We start from the raw sequence: 18,528 nt of genomic DNA, 5'->3' as shown, positions 1-18,528 counted from the left end.
TAAGATGTCCAAGATTTTTTTTAAATAATGGCTTTCAGGTAGTTCAGTAATTCTCCAGATTAGGTTTTTTTCTCCTAAAAACATTTTTTCACATTTTTTCCTATTGATTTTTGATTTGATTGAATATTGATGTTTCTTGGAGTCATTAAATTCTCCTTATCCAATTCTAATTTTTAAGGAATCATTTTCTTCAGTGTAGTTTCGTTCCTCTTTTACCATTTAGCCAATTCTTATTTTTAATGAATTATTTAATGGGCTGAAAAAATGACTCATTTTGACTTTTCGTTCATTATACCTTTATCTTTCAAAAATTGCTTAAGAGTAAAATGTTGGCAGAATTTGGCAAAAATCCTTCTTTTACTCATCCATGTTGACTGTATCACCTCTTTCCCCTTCTACTTGTGTTTCCTATGTGTGTGAACTCTTCCCATTGCATGTTATGTGAATTTGTATGAGAGTATGCTCCAGATTTATATTTTTATTGCTGTTTTTCTTACTATGCCTTTGAAATCATTGGATCCTATGCTTGACTATTAAAAGTGAGCACATTGGTATGGACTTAATGAATAATTTTAGGGATGTGGAATCAAGGTATAAAAATATGGGATTGAATAGCTTCTCCTTAATTTTTTTTTTAAATTTTTAAATTAATTTTTATAATTATAACATTTTCTTTGACAGTACATATGTATAGGTAGTTTTTTTTTTTTTTTTTTTTTTTTTTTTTTTTTTTTTTTACACAACATTATCCCTTGTACTCCCTTCTGTTCTGAGTTTTTCCCCTCCTTCCCTCCACCCCCTCCCCTAGATGGCAGGCATTCCCATACATATTAAATATCTTATAGTATATCTTAGGTACAATATATATGTGCAGAACCGAATTTTGTTGTTGTTGTTGCAAAGGAAGGATTGTATTCACAAGGTAAAAATAATCTGGGAAGAGAAACAAAACAAAACAAACCAAAAAAACTCCAATGCTCTCAGTTTACACTCATTTCCCAGTGTCCCTTTTTTGGGTGTAGCTGATTCTGTCCATCATTGGTCAATTGGAATTGGATTAGCTCTTCTCTATGTTGAAGATATCCACTTCCATCAGAATACATCCTCATACAGTATCATTGTTGAAGTGTATAATGATCCCCTAGTTCTACTTGTTTCACTCAGCATCAGTTGATATAAGTCTCTCCAAGCCTCTCTGTGTGTTCCTCCAGTTGGTCATTTCTTATAGAACAATAATATTCCATAACATTCATATACCATAATTTACCCAACCATTCTCCAATTGATGGACATCCATTCATTTTCCAGTTTCTAGCCACTACAAAAAGGGCTGCCACAAACATTTTGGCACATACAGGTCCCTTTCCCTTCTTTAATATTTCCTTGGGGTATAAGCCCAGTAGTAGCACTGCTGGGTTAAAGGGTATGCACATTTGATAACTTTTTGGGCATAATTCCAGATTGCTCTCCAGAATGGTTGGATTCTTTCACAACTCCACCAACAATGCATCAGTGTCCCAGTTTTCCCACAGCCCCTCCAACATTCATCGTTATTAGTTCCTGTCATCTTAGCCAATCTGACAGGTGTGTAATGATATCTCAGAGTTGTCTTAATTTGCATTTCTCTGATCAATAGTGATTTGGAACACTCTTTCATGTGAGTGGAAATAGTTTTAATTTCATCATCTGAAAATTGTCTGTTCATATCCTTTGACCATTTATCAGTTGGAGAATGGCTTGATTTCTTATAAATAAAAGTCAATTCTCTGTATATTTTGGAGATGAGGCCTTTATCAGAACCTTTAACTGTAAAAATGTTTTCCCAATTTGTTACTTCCCTTCTAATCTTATTTGCATTAGTTTTGTTTGTGCAGAAACTTTTTAATTTGGCATAATCAAAATGTTCTATTTTGTGATCAATAATGGTCTCTAGTTCTCCCTTGGACACAAACTCCTTCCTCCTCCACAAGTCTGAGAGGTAAACCATCCCATGTTCCTCCAATTTATTTATGATTTCATTCTTTATGCCTAAATCTTGGACCCATTTTGATCTAATCTTAGTATGTGGTGTTAAATGTGGGTCCATGCCTAGTTTCTGCCATACTAATTTCCAGTTTTCCCAGCAGTTTTTGTCAAATAATGAATTCTTATCCCAAGATTTGGGATATTTGGGTTTCTCAAACACTAGATTGCTATTCTTATTCACTAGCTTCTCCTTAATTTTCTAATATTATTCTTTGAATTAATGTATTTAGCCTTTTTATTGCATTGTGTTCTTCTGGGAGCTCTATGTACCTTAAATTTTCTATGTATATTCCATCTTTATTGTTAGTTGCTTTGGTTCTTAGGGAAAAGACATGTTCTTCCAATATTGTTGACTTTTTATTCTGTTATATCACATTGTTTTCTACTTTCTGTATGTTTTATTTCAAAATCTTCCACTCCCTTTTTAGAGCTGGTTAAATTTTGGGAACATTTCCTGTTATGAATTCTAAATTATCGTTGCTTTTTTGTTCTTGTTTTTTTTTTTTTTTTCCATGAGAACTCAAATTCTTGCCCTAATTTTTATTCTAATTTCTTCTGCTAATTCATATTTCAAAAATTTTATTCTATTTTTGAACCATTCCAAAATTTCTTGATGGTGTTTCATTATTATATTATTGTTTATTGCATAACCTTGTTGGTAAAGAGACAGTAGTAGTGATAGTAGTAGAAGTAGTCGTAGAAGTAGTGGTAATAGTAGTAAAAGTAGTATTTCTTTTTCTTTTGAAATTCTTTGGATGGGTTGAGTGGAAGTTATGTTAAGATACAAACTTTTACTCATTTTGCTAGAAGTCTCCTCTTAGTTACTTTTAAGAATTGCATCCTTAAGATATGGAAGTCGCTATTATATTTGTATTGTATTTTTGTATTGAGGTAGAAATTTCCCTCAAAAGTGCATGGTCTAGCTAGTTCTTATTAATTCTCTTTCTTCCATGAACAAAATTGTCTGTGAAATTGGTGGGATTTCTTTTTTAAGAACTGTGTTGTTCATTGCCTTTCAGATCCTGAGTCAAAGTGAATTCTTAACTTTTAATAGAGAAGCACAGTCCATGCTCCCAGCAATATCCCTTTACCAACAAGATTTCCTTGTGAGAGAGATGCTGTTTTTGTAATAATGTCTACTCATTAAAAAAGAATGTACTATATTGGAGCAGTAAGATTTTATTTACCACACCTTATATCAAATAAATCTCATAATGAACTGGCTCCTTTGGCTATGATTCCTCACTCTTTAAATAACTTTCTGGTTTTGAACTTATTTTTCTCAGTGAGGTAAATTATGACAGTATTATATTAATAACCAATTATTAATTGGGATCTAGGTTTTTCTTTTCAGTTTTTTTTCCCCTTAATATCCAGTTCTTGTTAAAGTTAGCCTGTGAAGGATATAACTGATGAGATTACTCTTAGCCCTCAGTTTTGGGTGGGATCCTATCCAGCTAGGAAACCTAACTTCTGTTTAAAGTATTAACAAAATAAGACTGGACGGTCCTTACCTGGGGAAAAGAGCCCCTGTTACAGTATCCCTTCACTAGAGTTTAGGTGACCTAGCTTAAGAAGGAAAAAATCAACTAGAGTGATTTGAATGGAAATGAATTCTCCTGTCCAGATTACTAAAGGGGGTAGAGTCTCATGATCAAGCTATGTTCTCTGTAGGAGGAACCACCTCCTCATTCAATGTCCACTTATTAGAATTGATTTGCACTTGTCAAGGAAATTCCTTTTTAGAAAGGTTATTTAAAACTTTCAGGGTCCCCATTGAGCATTTTTTTTTGTTATTGAAAGAAACCACATTAATTGATTACTAGTTAGCCTAATTAACTAATTGTTAATTTCCCAGAAACTTTGTGTCTCAGGATTTTTCATTCATCACATCAAGCTCTTAATATTGAGAAGAGGCTGCCCTGTGTAGTTGATAGTAATATTTAGCCAGTTGATATGCATATGTCTTACAGTAAATTTAAAACAATGATTTCATAAAATCTTCACAATCAAGAGTAAAGGAGACTTCAAAAGTCATTTTTCAACCCTTACTCAAAGCAACAATGTCACATACAGTATCCCTGGCAAGTAAATTCTGCTTGTATTTGAATGCTTCCATTGATGAGGGATTGAAGGGGCAACCTTCTCAATGTCTCTTAAAATGTCCTCCCAAGTTGTTCATCTTTGGTTCCTGTCATAAAGGAATACTTTTTTTCATATACTACTAATTGTTGGCAACTCTTCCTTACAAAGAATCAAATGCTACCCCTTATAACTTTGGTCAGCTGGGAGGGTACCGTAGTGTAATACAAAGAAAATTGATCTTAAAATTGAAAGATATCAGTACTATATGATGATCAATTCTAATGGATGAGGCCCTCTCCAACAATGAGATGAACCAAATCAGTTCCAATAGAGCAGTAATGAACTGAATCAGCGAAAGAACTCTGGGAGTTGACTATGAACCACTCCATAGAATTCCCAATCCCTATATTTTTGTTTGCCTACATTTTTTATTTTCTTCACAGGCTAATTGTATACTGTGTTTCAAAGTCCAATTCTTTTGGTACAGCAAAATAACTGTTTGGACATGTATACATATATTGTATTTAACTTATACTTTAACATATTTAACATGTATTGGTCAACCTGCCATCTGGAGGAAGAGGTTGGGGGAAGGAGGGGAAAAGTTGAAACAAAAGGTTTTGTAATTGTCAATGATGGAAAATTACCTATGCATAAAATTTTTGTAAAAATTAATTGAATAAATAAATTTTTTAAAAATTGGAAGATCTGGGCTCAAATATTCCCTTTTATTTTCCAACTATGTGATTTTGGGAAGTTTATGATACCTCTATAACCTTGAATTTCCATATCTCTAAAATGGATATAATTATCTCTGCACTATTCACCTCAAAAAATTGTGAAAAAGTTCCTTGGAAGCTCTTGTTATCTGTCCTCTTTTTGCCCTTTAAAATCACTCAGAATGAAATTTTTTTTCCCCTGAGGCAATTGGGGTTAAGTGACTTGCCCAGGGTCACACAGCTAGGAAGTGTTAAGTGTCTGAGGCCAGATTTGAACTCAGGTCCTTCTGACTTCAGGGCTGGTGTTCTATGAACTGCACCATCTTGCTGCCCCCAGAATCTCTTCTCAGTCAATCAGTTAACATTTATAAAGTGCCTACTATGTGCTAGGCACTGTACTAAGTGCCTCTTCTGAGTAAGAGTCCTTTTATCATTTAGTTATCATGTCCTCTCTAAGTCTCCTCTTTTCCAAGCTATTTCCTTTTTAAGACTCCATTTAGGACATTGTTCATTTCTCTCTCTGGGGTTTCTCCCTTTGTAAAGATAATACTCAAAAGTTGGGAAGAGTTGTTCTGACATGGTCAGGATAGGAGAAAGTAAAGCAGGACTATATTACCTTCCTTGCTTTGGGTGCTCTAATTGACAAGGCTCTTTATTAAGTACTTAATGTGTATGAGCCCCATTGGCTCTCAGGTGGATGACTATCTTCTAGGTGATTGATTAGCCTATGAAGGAGGACACTGGCAAGAATCTTGCTAGCAATGACCAAGAGAGACATTCCCCTTCTTCCCCTTCCCACCTCACCCCTGTGATTGTCATAGGACAATCTATTTCCTTTACCTTTACAAAGATAAACAATGGAGGCCTTCTTGAGCTCTTGGGGGATAATATCCTCTCTCCACATAGCTAATACATCTCAGCTGAAATAGAATCAGCATCAGATGCTTTACTAGACAAAAGGAGCCCAAGGGCATTGGAAATCTCTTCTTCAATTGGAAATTTAACTAGAAAGGGTTTGCTTCTACCTGAGGTAAACAGTTAATGGTTTCAGCGTTGATTAATAATAGCCTAATTAATAATAATGAAGTGTTCCGTTCATCTCTCTAGGGTCATGTCCTTATCATTAACCAATGTCATTCCATCAACACTAAGTAGCTGAGATGAATCATATATCTTTGGCCCATAAATTTGGCTCCTTTAAGGCATCATAAAAGCACTTTGGATTGTTGATATCTGTGTAAAACTGAATTTAATTTACCTTTTTACTGAGCCAAGAATCCTGCAACTTTTTAAGCTTATACTTTACTTTTTAAAAGTTTCTTTTTAGTATTTAGTATTTTATTTTCCATTAGTCTCTGCAAGAACAATTTTTCAACATTCATTTTTTAAAACTTTGCATCCCAAATTCTCTCTCTCCTTCTTTCCCACATTGAGAAGATAAATAATTATAGACTACACGTGCAGTTATGCAAAACATGACAGTCAGGTTATAAAAGATAACAAAAAAAACCTCAAGAAAAATAAAATGTCACCTTCAATCTGGATTCAGACACTATCAGTTTTTTCTCTGGAGATGGATAATGTATTTTATCATGTATCCTTTTGAGTTGTCTCGGATTATTGTATTGCTGAAAATAGCTGTCATTTGCAGTTAATAATCTTACAATATTACTTTTACTTTGTATACATGTACTTTACTTTTTTAAAAAATAGTTTTTATTTACCAGATATATGCATGGGTAATTTTACAATATTGACAATTGCCAAACCTTTTGTTCTAATTTTCCCCCTCCTTCTCCCTCTCCCCTCCCCCCCCAGCAGATGGCAGGTTGACCAATACATGTTAAATATATTAAAGTATAAATTAAATACAATATATGTATACATGTCCAAACAGTTGTTTTGCTGTACAAAAAGAATAGGATTTTGAAATAGATGTACTTTACTTTTAATGGAGTTAAATACTGCCTTCTTAGAGATAGATGAACTATTCTGATGGTGGAGTTCTCTTTTTTTTGTTTAGCAGCTTCTGAATTTCCCAATGCCAGGAACTGGAATTGTTTCCATTTGAATGGAAGATTCTGGAGATCACATGGTAGATAAGGTACCAGACACATTAGTCCTTTCTTGAACTAAACTACTAAGTGTTCCAATTATACTTGCAGAGAGCACAACTCCATGTCCTGACTATATTGTTCCAATGCTAAACATATGCTTTCCTAAAAGACTATTTTACAGGGAACTCAAATAGGGCAAGCACTTACATGAAGATCAGGAGAAGTGATACAAGTACATTCTCAAACTTTCTTTGAAGAACTTTGTCATTAATTGGGTGACCTAGGAGGCACTGGCAATGAATCACTCAGCAAGGCACACTCACATCAAAGAAGGCACTGTGCTCTATGAACAAAGCAAAATTGCAGCTTAAAAGAAACCTGGGACGTGCAAATGTAGAGAATCTACCCCAAATCTTCATGTGCACTATTTATGCCCAATCACTAGTGGAGCATTTTGAGATCATATTGATCTAATCAGTCACAGTTGGACACACTTAATTTGATTCAAACATAGTGAAATCATTTTGATCCTCTTTGAGAAAGAACAACCAACCATGTGCAAGTTCCTGTAGCAAGCACTGGGGATACAAAAAAGGCAAAAATTAAAACAAAACAAAAAGTTTCTGCCCTCAACGGCAATCTCCTCACTCCATTATTTACTCCAATCTACTAGAGGAGCTCACTGTCTCTTTTTAAGAATGCAGACTAAGATTAGATGTATTAGCTTTTATGGCTATCATCTTAGAATCTTGCTACAATGAACTGCCTATCCACTATAGTTTTTTCAAATGAACAGCTTTTTGCTTATATCTTCTCCACAAGTGTACTTATGCACTTGCTTTTTTGAAATTTAAGTGTAGAAGTTAACATTTCTTTTTAATTTCACTGTATTTGTTTTACCCATATCTCCCATAATTGCATTCCATGAACCCCATTCTGAGGCCAGGTTGTGCTATATTATGTTCCTTCCATTGCTTTTCAGTCTAAGCCTAGATTACTTCTGGCTCTCACCTTTCAAGATCCAGTTCAAATGTTACCTCCATGAAACTTTCCTTGATACTCCAGTCAGAAATGACCATTCTTCAGACCTTTAATGTTTTAAAATTGTCATATTTTTATTGCATTTACTAAATCTCTCCCCACTCTATCCCGAGCCAACAACTTAGTTCTCTGAAAATTTATAAATTCTCTGGACAATGGAATGGCTTTACTAGAATTTTGAAAGTTGGAACTACCAACTGCATATACTTAGGAGGTAGTGATTTCTCCTTTTTTGGAGCAGAGGCTAGATGACTTTTTTGGAAGACATTTTTATTCATATACAGATTAGGCTAGGTGGCTACTTAGATCCTTTCCAACAGATTGTGATTTTTGTATCTTTTCATGTATATCAATGATTTTTGAACAATATATTTTTAATGATTCAGAGAAAAAAAGATGGGAAAGCAGAAGAAAAAAGGTAATGAAAAGATAGGGAATGAAGGAGTAGAAGATTAAAGGAAGGAATGAGAAGGAAAGTGGGAAGAGGAGAAATGTGGAAGTTAGAATGAAGGAGATACAAAAGAAAGAAGTGAAGAAAAATAGAAGGCAGAGGGAAGGGAGCAGTAGAGGAAAAGAGGCACAAAATGAAAGGAGAAAGAATAAAAAGGAATAGGAAAAGGGAGGAATAAAAGGGGTGAAGGAAGGGGGAAAAAAAGGACTTTAAATAGGCAAAGACTACCAATTATAAAAAAGTGGATTAGGAAAAAAATGTGAGTTCACCATTCATTCATTCCTTTTCTGGCTTGTAGAAAGCATTGAGTACTTGGACCTTCTGTCTCAAATGATTGTTCAATTGTGACTGACTTCAATTGTGTTTGCTCCTACTGGTGTAGTTCCCCATTCCCTTCAGCTCATTTTACAAATAAGCTGGCCCAAGTGTTTGAGACCAGATTTATACTAAGGAAGATATCTGACTCCAGACCCGGTTATCTACTGTTCTACCTACAGTAAGAATTCAGTATCTTACATTTAAAAGTTATAAAATCAATATGGAGATTTCTTTTCTAAATAACTCAATTAGAATTTGCTAAGTTTTAGTTTTGATTTTAATTAGGACCAAAGCTGCTGTTTTACACTTTATTCAAGTCTTAGAGGCCTAGTATAGTATCACATTTGGCTTAGTGGACTTGAATGAATTGGTGTGAGTGGATGGGGGTGGGGACAGGAAGACTTGAAAACAGTGTTTGAGTCTCTTTCCATTTACATTATGGGATCTGCATGGGTTCTCTTTCCTCTTTGGAAGACTTTGTACGTTTGACTGGTTTTTTGACACGTTTTTCTTTCTTTTTGGCTGAGGATGACTTTATAGATTTATCCACTGAACTTGGACAAGGGGAAAAAGGCACTTGCATGGGTTCTCTCCAGTGATGTGAGGAGCAAGAAGGGACTTGAATGTCAAAGAACTCATCCACATCATCATTTGAGAAAAATGAAGTTCGAACATGGGTTTGGATAGATTCTCTTGGTGGACTTGGTCCTCGAAAGGGGAGAATGTCAAAGTATTCTTTTAGTGAGTGTTCTTTAGAAGCAGGAAATTGTGCTAATTCTTCAGAGGAAAGAGAATCACGTGTGGATTCATTTGGCAAAACCTTTGAAAATGGAAGAATTTCTATGAATTCCTTTGTTGTGCTTGGGGAAGGTGAAGCAAGAACATCCATGAATTCTTCTGATGATACTGGGCCTGATAAAGGAAGATTATCAATGAAATTTTGCATGTAACTTTGCCCAGGGGAAAGAGGAGTGCCCACGAATTCTTCTGATGAATCTGGACCAGATAAAGAAATAACATCTATGAAATCTTTTAGTGAACTTCGGGCAGAGGAAAGGGGGCTTTGCATGATTTCTGTTGAGGAACTAAGACCAAAGGTAGGCATCTGTGAACTTGGTTTGGAAGAATCAGTATAATGAAAGGATTCTTTCTGAGAGCTACTACTGGAGGGAGAAAGGGAGGGAGGTGTCTCTCTCTGTGAAGTTTGTCTGGAAGAATCAGTAATTTGAGTGAATTCCTTCTGGGAGCTGAAGCTGGATTGAGGAAGATCCAGGGACACTCTCTGTGAAATTGATGTGGAAGAATTAGAAACTTGAATAGATTCCCTTTGTGAGCTGATGATGGAAGGAGGATGATCCTTGGAGACTTTTTGTGAACTTTCTCTGTAAGCAACAGGAACTTGAATGGACTCTACCTGAAAGCTGATGCTGGAGGGGGAGAGATCTGTGGATGCTTTCTGTGAAGTTTTGCTAGAAGAATCAGTAATTTGAATGGATTGTTTCTGGGAGCTGATACTGGAGGAAGGGAAACCCATTGCTTCTTTCAGTGAACTTATTAAACTATTAAACAATGGAACTTGAACTGATTCTCTCTGGAAACTGAATCTGGCAAGTAGAACTCTCAAATATTCTCTCTGTGAATTTGGAATATAAGAGACAGGAATTTGAATCAGTTCTCTATGGGGGTTGATGGGAAGGAGAGCCATAGAGTCTCTTAGTGAACTTTGGCTATAAAAGAGAGGTATTTGAATGAGTTCACTCTGAAAACTGATGCTGGAGGGAGAAAAATTTAGATATACTCTCAGTGAACTTGGTGTTTTAGAAAGAACATGAATCAGTTTTCTCTGTGAGCTGAGAGTGGACAGAGCAACATCTAGTGAATCTTTTTGTGAACTTAGGCTGGAAGAAACAGGAACTTGAATGGGTTCTCTCTGGAAGCTGATGTTAGAGGGAGGCTGTTCCATGGATTTTCTCAGTGAACTCTGAATTGAAGAATCAGGAAATTCAATTGATTCTCTCTCAGAACTGGTTTTGCTAAGCAAAGCTAGAGAACTCTTCAGTAAACTTGGGGTCCTAGAAACAAGGACTTGAATCAGTTCTCTCTGGGAATTGATGCTGACGGGAGGGAGATTTATGAATTCTCTCTGTGAACTTGGGATGGACAAATCAGAAACTTGAATCATTTCTCTTTGGGAGCTGACAGTGGTGGGAGAGATCTCTATTGACTCTTTTGGAGAGCTTGGCCTCAAAGAATAAGACATTTGAATGGATTCTCTCTGGGAAATGCTGGATTGAAAGTGATCCATGGACTCTTTTTGTGAACTTTGGCTAGAAGCAGGAAAAACTTGAATGAATTCTCTCTTTGAACCTATACTGGGGAGATGGAGACCTTCAGAGAATTCTTGTGGATGATTGGGAATCAAGGGAGGATGAACTTGCATGAATTCAGTCCTGAAACTTGGGCCCACAAGTGCTAGATTTTCCATGAAATCACTCACTGAATACTGGCTGACTGCAGCAGAAATGCTGTCATCTTCAGGTTCTTTCACTGATGTCATGTCAGGAACTGGAATAACTAGTAAAGATTCTTTTTGTGAATTTGATATAGAGTAGGGAGGAGGAATGACTAAAGATTCTCTTGAACCTGTCCCTGAGAAAATGGAAAATTCAATAGATTCTCTCAGTGAATTTGGGGCTGATGAAGCTGTCTCCTGTATGGATCCTCTTTGTGATCTTAACGTCGAGGAAACATGAGCGTCCATTGATTGTTTTGATACATTTGGGCCTGAGGAGGAAGGAAATTGCATAGATCTGCTCCCTAAATTTTGGCTTGAAAGGTGGGAAGGTTGTCTATATTCTCTTCCTGGGCTAGGAGAACGGGCTCTTTCACCCTCTACATAGTCTATTGGGGATCTCAAGCCAGATGAAAGAAGGGGAGCATCTAAAAACTGTCTTATTGAAGTTTCCCCAGAGAAAATGGGAAAATCAAAGGATTTTCTCATAGAGTTTGAGTCAAAGAAAGCTGGATCTTGTATGGATTCTCTCTGTGAATTTGAAACAGAAAAATCAGAAATTTCTATAGATTTTTTTGCCACATTTGACTCTGAAAAAGGAAGAACTTGTGTGTATTTGCCAATTAAATTTGGACTGGAGGGAGGAAAAGGTTTTTTGGATTCTTTTGGTGTCCTTGAGCTGGCAGAATGAACATTTTCACTATCTGCATATTCTACTGGTGACCTTAAACCTGATGATGTTGGAAGAATGTGTTTAGAGCCTTTTGAAGATCTTGAAGTAGAAAGAGGAGAAACTTCTAAGGATTCTCTTATTGAACTTGGCCCAGAGGAAAGAGGAAAGTCAAAGGATTCTTTCAGTGAAGTTGGAATGGAGAAATCAGAAGCTTGTATTGATTCTCTCTGTGAACTTGGCATGGAAGAAGCAGATACTTTTGTGGGTTGTTTTGATGCACTTGATTCTGGGAAAGAATTAATTTGAAATGTTTTACTCAATAATATGGGGCTAGTGGTAAGGAAAGTTTGTTTGAATTCTCTTGGCAAACTTGGGCTAGTAGAATGGGTATTTTCACTCTCAGAATATTCTATTGGAGGCCTCAAGACAGTTGATGAATTAATATTTGTAGATTCTCTCAGTGAACTTGAAGGGGAAAGAGGTTGAGCTTCTGAAGGATCTCTTATTGAATGTAGTCCAGAAAAATAGGAAAATTCAAAGGATTCTCTCAGTGAATTTGGGATAGAGAAAGCAGAACCTTGTATTGATTCTCTTGTTGAACTCGAAATAGAAGCAGGTACTTCTGCGGATTGTTTTGACACACTTGGTCCAGAGAAAGAAGAAAAATGCAAGGGTTTCCTTAATAATCTGGGATTAGAGGTAAGAGAAACTTGTGAAGATTCTCTTAGTGAATTTAACCCTGATAATGAAGGAGATTGAATTGATTTTCTCACTACATTTGGGCTAGTAGTGGAGGAAACCTGTATAGGCTCTCTTGGTGAACTTGACCTTGGAGAATGGGCAGTCTCACTCTCTGAATATTCTATTGGTGACCTTACATCAGAAGAAGACAGACTGTTTATAGAGCCTTTCAAGGAAATTGAAGTGGAAAGAAGGGGTATATCCAATGATTCTCTTCTAGAATTTGGTCCAGAGATAATTAGAAAATCAAATGATTCACTCATTGAGGTTGGAACAAAGAAAGCAGGTCCTTGTATAGATTCTCTTCTTGAACTTGAAATAGAAGGAGACACTTCCATGGATTGTTTTGGTATACCTGTTCCTGAAAAAGGAGGAAGTGGTAATGATTTACTTGATAATGTAGGACTGACAGTAGGAGAAAATTCTGCAGATTCTCTCGGGAAACTTGAAGAAGAATATACTGTCTCAGTCTCTTCAAATTCTATTGTTGACTTAACTACAGAGAAAGGAAGAACTCCTGTAAATTCTCTTGAATTCAAAGTGGAAGCAGGGAAAACATCTATGGATTCTTTCAGTGAATTTGGAGAAGATGAAGTAGGGCCTTGTATGGATTCCCTCCAAGAACTTGCCAGAGAAGAAGGAAGACCTTCCATGGATTGCTTCAACATACCTGTTCTTAAGAAAGGAGGAACTGATGATTTACTTGGTAATCCAAGGTTGGCAGCAGGAAGTTGTACAGATTCTTTTGGTGAACATGGGCTGGTATAATAGGCAATTTCACTTTCTTTGAATTCTATTGATGTACTTATGCCAGAGGAAGGAACAACTTCTGTTGCTCCTTTGGATAAATTTGAAATGAAAAGAGGAGGGATATTTAGAGATTCTCTTGAACTTGATCCAGAAAAAATGGGAAATTTAAAGGCTTTGTTATGTGAACTTGAAATGAAAGAACCACCACCTTCTATGGATTGTTTTGGTACAATTGATTCTGGGAGAATCAAAACAGCTGTTTTCAATAATTTAGGGCTGGTGGCAGGAGATGATTGTCCAGAATCTCTTGGTGAATTTGGGCTAGAAGCCTGGATGTTCTCACTTTCTGAATATTCTGTTGAGGACCTTAAACCAAAGGAAAGAGGAAAGTCTGTAGTCCCTTTCAATAAACTTGGAGTGGAAAGGGGTGGAACTTCTAAAGAGTCGCTGGTTGAACTTGGCCTGGAGATAATGGGATATTCAAAGGATTCTTTCAGAGAACTTGTGAAAGAAAAAGCATGACTTTGTATTGATTCTCTTCGTGACACAGAAGAGGGATCATCTGCTGATTGTTTTAGAGCATCTAGTTCTGAGAAAAGAGATTGTGTGGACTTTTTTAATAATTTAGTACTGGCAATAGGAGAGAGTTGTGCAGATTCCCTTGGTGAGCTTGGACTGGCAGAATGAGCATATTCACTCTCTACATATTCTGTGGGTGACTTTGGTCCAGAAGTAGAAGAAACACGTGTAGATATTCTTGAAGAACTGGAGGTGTAGAAAGAAGGAACTACTAAGGATTCCCTTATTGAATTTGGACCAGAGAAAGCAGGAGCCTGTAGTGATTCTTTATGTGAAATTGGCACAGAAACATCAGGAACTTCCATGGACTGTTGGGATATGCTTGGTTCATAACAGTATGGATATGTAAAAGTCTTACTTAGTAATCTAGGACTAGCAGTAGGTGAAGGTTGTGCTGCTGATTCTTTTGGTGAAGTGCAGCTAGCTGACTGAGTACCATCATTTTCTACAAATTCTACCGGAGAGTTTAAGTCAGATGTTTGAAAATCTTCCATAGTTCCTTTAGAAGAAGGTAATGTGGAAACTTGTAAGGATTCTGTTGGTGAATTTGACCTGGAGTTAATAGGAAAGACAAAAGTTTCTAGCAACGAATTTGGGTCAGAGAAATCCAGACCTTGTATGGACTCTCTTCTTGAAGTTGGCACAGACAAAACCCTTTGGTCTGAGAATGAAGGTATTCGTATAGCTTTAGTCAGTGACATAAGGCTGGATGGAGGAGAGCCTGGTTTGGAATATCTGGCTGAAAATGGACTAGCAGAATGAGTGTGTTCAGTCTCTGCCAATCCTAGTGGAGAATGTATGCCAGATGATAAAAGGCCAGGTACTGTCGAAGAAGTTGAAGCAGAAAGAAAAGGAACTTTTAAGGATTTTCTTATCATACTTGGCTGTGAGAGAATAGAAAAGTTAAGAGATTCTCTCAATGAATTTGTTCCAGAGAAATCTGGGCCCTGTATGGATTCTCCTTGTGGGCTTGATACAGAAGAAGAGGGACCATCTACTGATTGTTTTAGAATACCTAGTTCTGAGAAAAGAGATGGCATGGACTTTTTCAGTAATCTGGGGCTGGCAATAGGAGAAGGTTGTTCAGATTCTCTCGGTGAGCTTAGACGGGCAGAATGAGCATATTCGCTTTCTACATATTCTGTTGCTGACTTTAGGCCAGAAGACCCAGAGGTATAGAGAGAAGGAACTACTAAGGATTCTCTTCTTGATCTTGATTCAGAGATAGTAGGAAATTGAAAAGATTCCTTTATTGAATTTGGGCCAGAGAAAGTAGGAGCCTGTAGTGATTCTTTATGTGAAATTGGCACAGAAAAATCAGGAACTTCCATGGAATGTTGGGATATGTTTGGTCTATAGCTGTAGGAATATGTGAAACTTTTACTTAATAATCTAGGACTAGCAGCAGGTGAAGGTCGTGCTGCTAAGTCTTTTGATGAAGTGGGACTGGCTGGCTGAGTACTGTCATTTTCTACAAATTCTACTGGAGAAGGTAATCCAGATGATTGAAAACCTTCCATAGTTCCTTTGGAAGAAGTTAATGTAGAAAGAAGAGGAACTTCTAAGGATTCTTTTGTTAAACTTTGCCTAGAGATAATGGAAAAATCAAAGGATTCTTGCAATGAGTTTGGGACAGGGAAATCTTGACCTTGAATTGATTCTCTACGTGAACTTGCCACAGACAAAAGACTTGAGCCAGATAAGGAAGGAAATTGTATAGCTTTTCTTCGTGATGTTATACTAGAAGGAGAGGAAGCTCTTTTGGATTCCCTTGATGAACTTGGAATGACAGATTGAGCATTCTCATTTTCTGCCAGTTTGACTGGAGACTTTAAACTAGATGATGGAAGATTTTTAGTCTTTGAAGAAATTGAAGTGAAAAGAGGAAGGATTTCTAAGGATTCAGTTGTAGATTTTTGCCCAGATATAACAGAAAAGCCAAAAGATCCTTGCAATGAATTTGATTCAGAGAAATCTAGACCTTGTATGGACTCTCTGTGTGAGCTTGTCTGTGATAAAACCCTTGTAATTGAAAAAGAAGGAAATTGCAAGGATTTGTTGAGTGATAAAAGAGTGGTAGGCAAATCCTTTTTGGACTCTCTAGGTGAACTGGAAGTAATAGACTGACCATTCTCATTCTCTGCCAGTTCTATTGGAGACCATAAGCCAGATGATTGAAAACGTTCTTCAGACCCTTTTGAAGAAGTTGAAAGTGAAAGAAGGGGCATTTCCACTGATTCCTTCATGGAATTTGACCCAGAAGTAATGGAAAAGTCCAAAGATTCTTGCAGTGAAGTTTTTCTAGAGAAATTCAAGCTTTTAAAAGACTTCCTTTGTGTCCTTGCCACAGACAAAACATTTATGCTTGATAAAGAAGGAAATTGTATAGCTTTATTCAGTGATGTCAGGCTAGATGGAGGAGGTTGTCTAGTTTCTTTCTGTGAACCTGGAATAGAGAAAGGCACCATATCATTCTTTAATAATTCCCCTGGACATCTTAAGTCAGATGATGGAGGCTTTTCTTCATAAGCCTCATTTTCTTCATATAGTTTTGATGAAGTTGAAGGGGAGAGTAAAGGAATTTCTAAGGACTCTTCTATTAAACTTGGCCCAGGAATAATAGGTAAATCCAAAGATTCTTGTTGTAATTTTTTTCTAATGGAATCTCGACCTTGTATTGATTTTTTCCATGAACTTGCCACAGATAAGACCCGTAGGTTTGAGAATGAAGGAAACTGTACAGCCTTATTCAGTGACATAACACTAAGAGTAGAGAAAGCTTTTTTAGAATCTTTTGGTGAACTTTGGGTGGTAGACTGGTTAGACTCATCCTTTCTCAATTCTACTGTTCTTAAAACAGATAATGAATAATCTTCTTGAGATCGTTTTGAAGAATTTGAAGTGGGAAAGAGAGGGACATCTAAATGTTCTTGTATTGAACTTGTCATAGAAAAAATGGAAAATTCCAAAGATTCACTCAGTGAAGTTGATTCAGAAAAATCTGGACCATGTATAGACTCTCTTTGTGAACTTGCCATAGGCAAAATTGTTGGGCTTGAAAAAGAAGGAAATTGTGTAGCTTTACTTAGTGACTTAAGTCTTGAAGGAGAAAAAATTTGTTTGGATTCTTTTGATGAGCTTAGAGTACCATATTGGGCACTGTCCTTCTCTGGTATTTGTGCAAAAGCACTGAAGCCAGATGATTGAAGACCTTCTGTAGATCCTTTTGAAGAAATTGAAGAGGAAAGAAGAGGTACTTCGAAGGATTCTGTGGTGGAACTTGGCCCAGAGATAACAGAGTATTCCAAGCGTTCTTGCAATAACTTTGATTCAGAGAAATTCAGAGCTTCTATTGACTCTGTCCATGAGTTTTTCAGAGATGAAATACGTGAGTTTGATAAAGAAGGAAATTGTACAGCTTTATTTAGAGAAATAAGGCTGCCAGAAATGTAAGCTTGTTTGGATTCTATTGGCAAATTAGGCGTGGCAGACAGGAAACTTTCATTTTCTGCCAATCCTGCTGGAGACCTTAAGCTAGATGATGGAGGGCTTGCTGTGGTTTCTTTTGATAAAATTGAAGGCAGTGGAACTTCTAAGGATTCTCTTGAAATAGGATCACAAACAATGGATAAATCCAAGGACTCTTGCAATGAAAATGATTCAGAAAAATCGGGACCATGTATTGACTCTCTCCTTGAGCTCGTGATAGACAATATCATGTGGTTTGAGAAAGAAGGAAATTGTACAGCTTTACTCAATGACAGAAAGCTAGAAGGAAGGGAAACTTGATCGGAGTCCATTGTTGAACTTGGGGGAGAGGACTGGATACTATCAATTCGTCTCATTTCTTCTGGACACTTTAATCCAAATGATGGAAGACCTTCAACAATCCCTTTTGAAGAAATTGAAGGGGAAAGAAGAGGAAATTCAAAGAATTCCCTTGTTGGACTTGGCCTAGAAGTAATAGAAAAGTCCAAAGATTCTATCAAGGATTTTGATACAGAGAAATGTGGGTCTTGTAAAGATCCCTTCTGGTAGCTTTCCAGAGACAAAGGTTTTTGGCTTGAAAAAGAAGGAAATGGCACACCTTCACTTTGTGAAGTATAATTCCGAGGAGGGGGAGCTTGTTTGTCTTGTCTTGGTGAAGTTGGGGTGGAACTCTGGACACCTTCTCCACCTGTGATTTCTTCTGGAGATCCCGTGGCTGAGGACTGAAGAGCTTTTGCAGCTGCTTGTGAAGGAGTTGAAGGGGAAAGAAGAGGCAGTGCCAAGGATTCTTGTGTTGAACTTGGACTACAAATGACAGAAAAGTCCAAGGATTCTTGCAGTGATTTTGATGCAGACACATCTGGATCTTGTATGGATTCGTCCCATGAGCTTTCCACAGAATGTATACTTGTGTCTGAGAAAGAAGGATATTGTGTAGCTTTGCTTAGTGACATTTTTCTGGAAGGAGGGGAAGCTTGTTTGGATGTTGCCTGTGAACTTTGGATGTCAGACTGAACACTTTCAGGCTTCACAGCTCCCTCTGCAGACTTTGAGCTAGATAACTGATCAGCTTCCTCAGGTTGTTTTGT

The 18,528-nt window shown here is 36.9% G+C and overlaps 2 protein-coding genes across 2 annotated transcripts in view; one reads left to right on the top strand and one right to left on the bottom strand.

The window, feature by feature from the left end:
- LOC141546740 (membrane-spanning 4-domains subfamily A member 6D-like) overlaps window positions 1–18,528 on the top strand; it is a 276,103-nt gene that overhangs the window by 81,913 nt on the left and 175,662 nt on the right. The gene's annotated exons all lie outside the window — the stretch shown is intronic.
- Window positions 7,005–18,528, bottom strand: part of LOC141547842 (membrane-spanning 4-domains subfamily A member 5-like) — a 64,790-nt gene continuing 53,266 nt past the window's right edge. Inside the window, exon 7 of the mRNA XM_074276465.1 lies at window positions 7,005–7,229. Coding sequence (XP_074132566.1) covers window positions 7,206–7,229 — 24 coding nt within the window. The 3' untranslated portion in view covers window positions 7,005–7,205. The remainder of the gene's footprint in view (window positions 7,230–18,528) is intronic.

This window comes from Sminthopsis crassicaudata, chromosome 6, assembly GCF_048593235.1.
Source record: "Sminthopsis crassicaudata isolate SCR6 chromosome 6, ASM4859323v1, whole genome shotgun sequence".
NCBI classification, from domain to species: Eukaryota; Metazoa; Chordata; class Mammalia; order Dasyuromorphia; family Dasyuridae; genus Sminthopsis; species Sminthopsis crassicaudata.
Note: the sequence above shows the minus strand (reverse complement) of the source record. Positions and strands in the feature narration are given on the sequence as shown.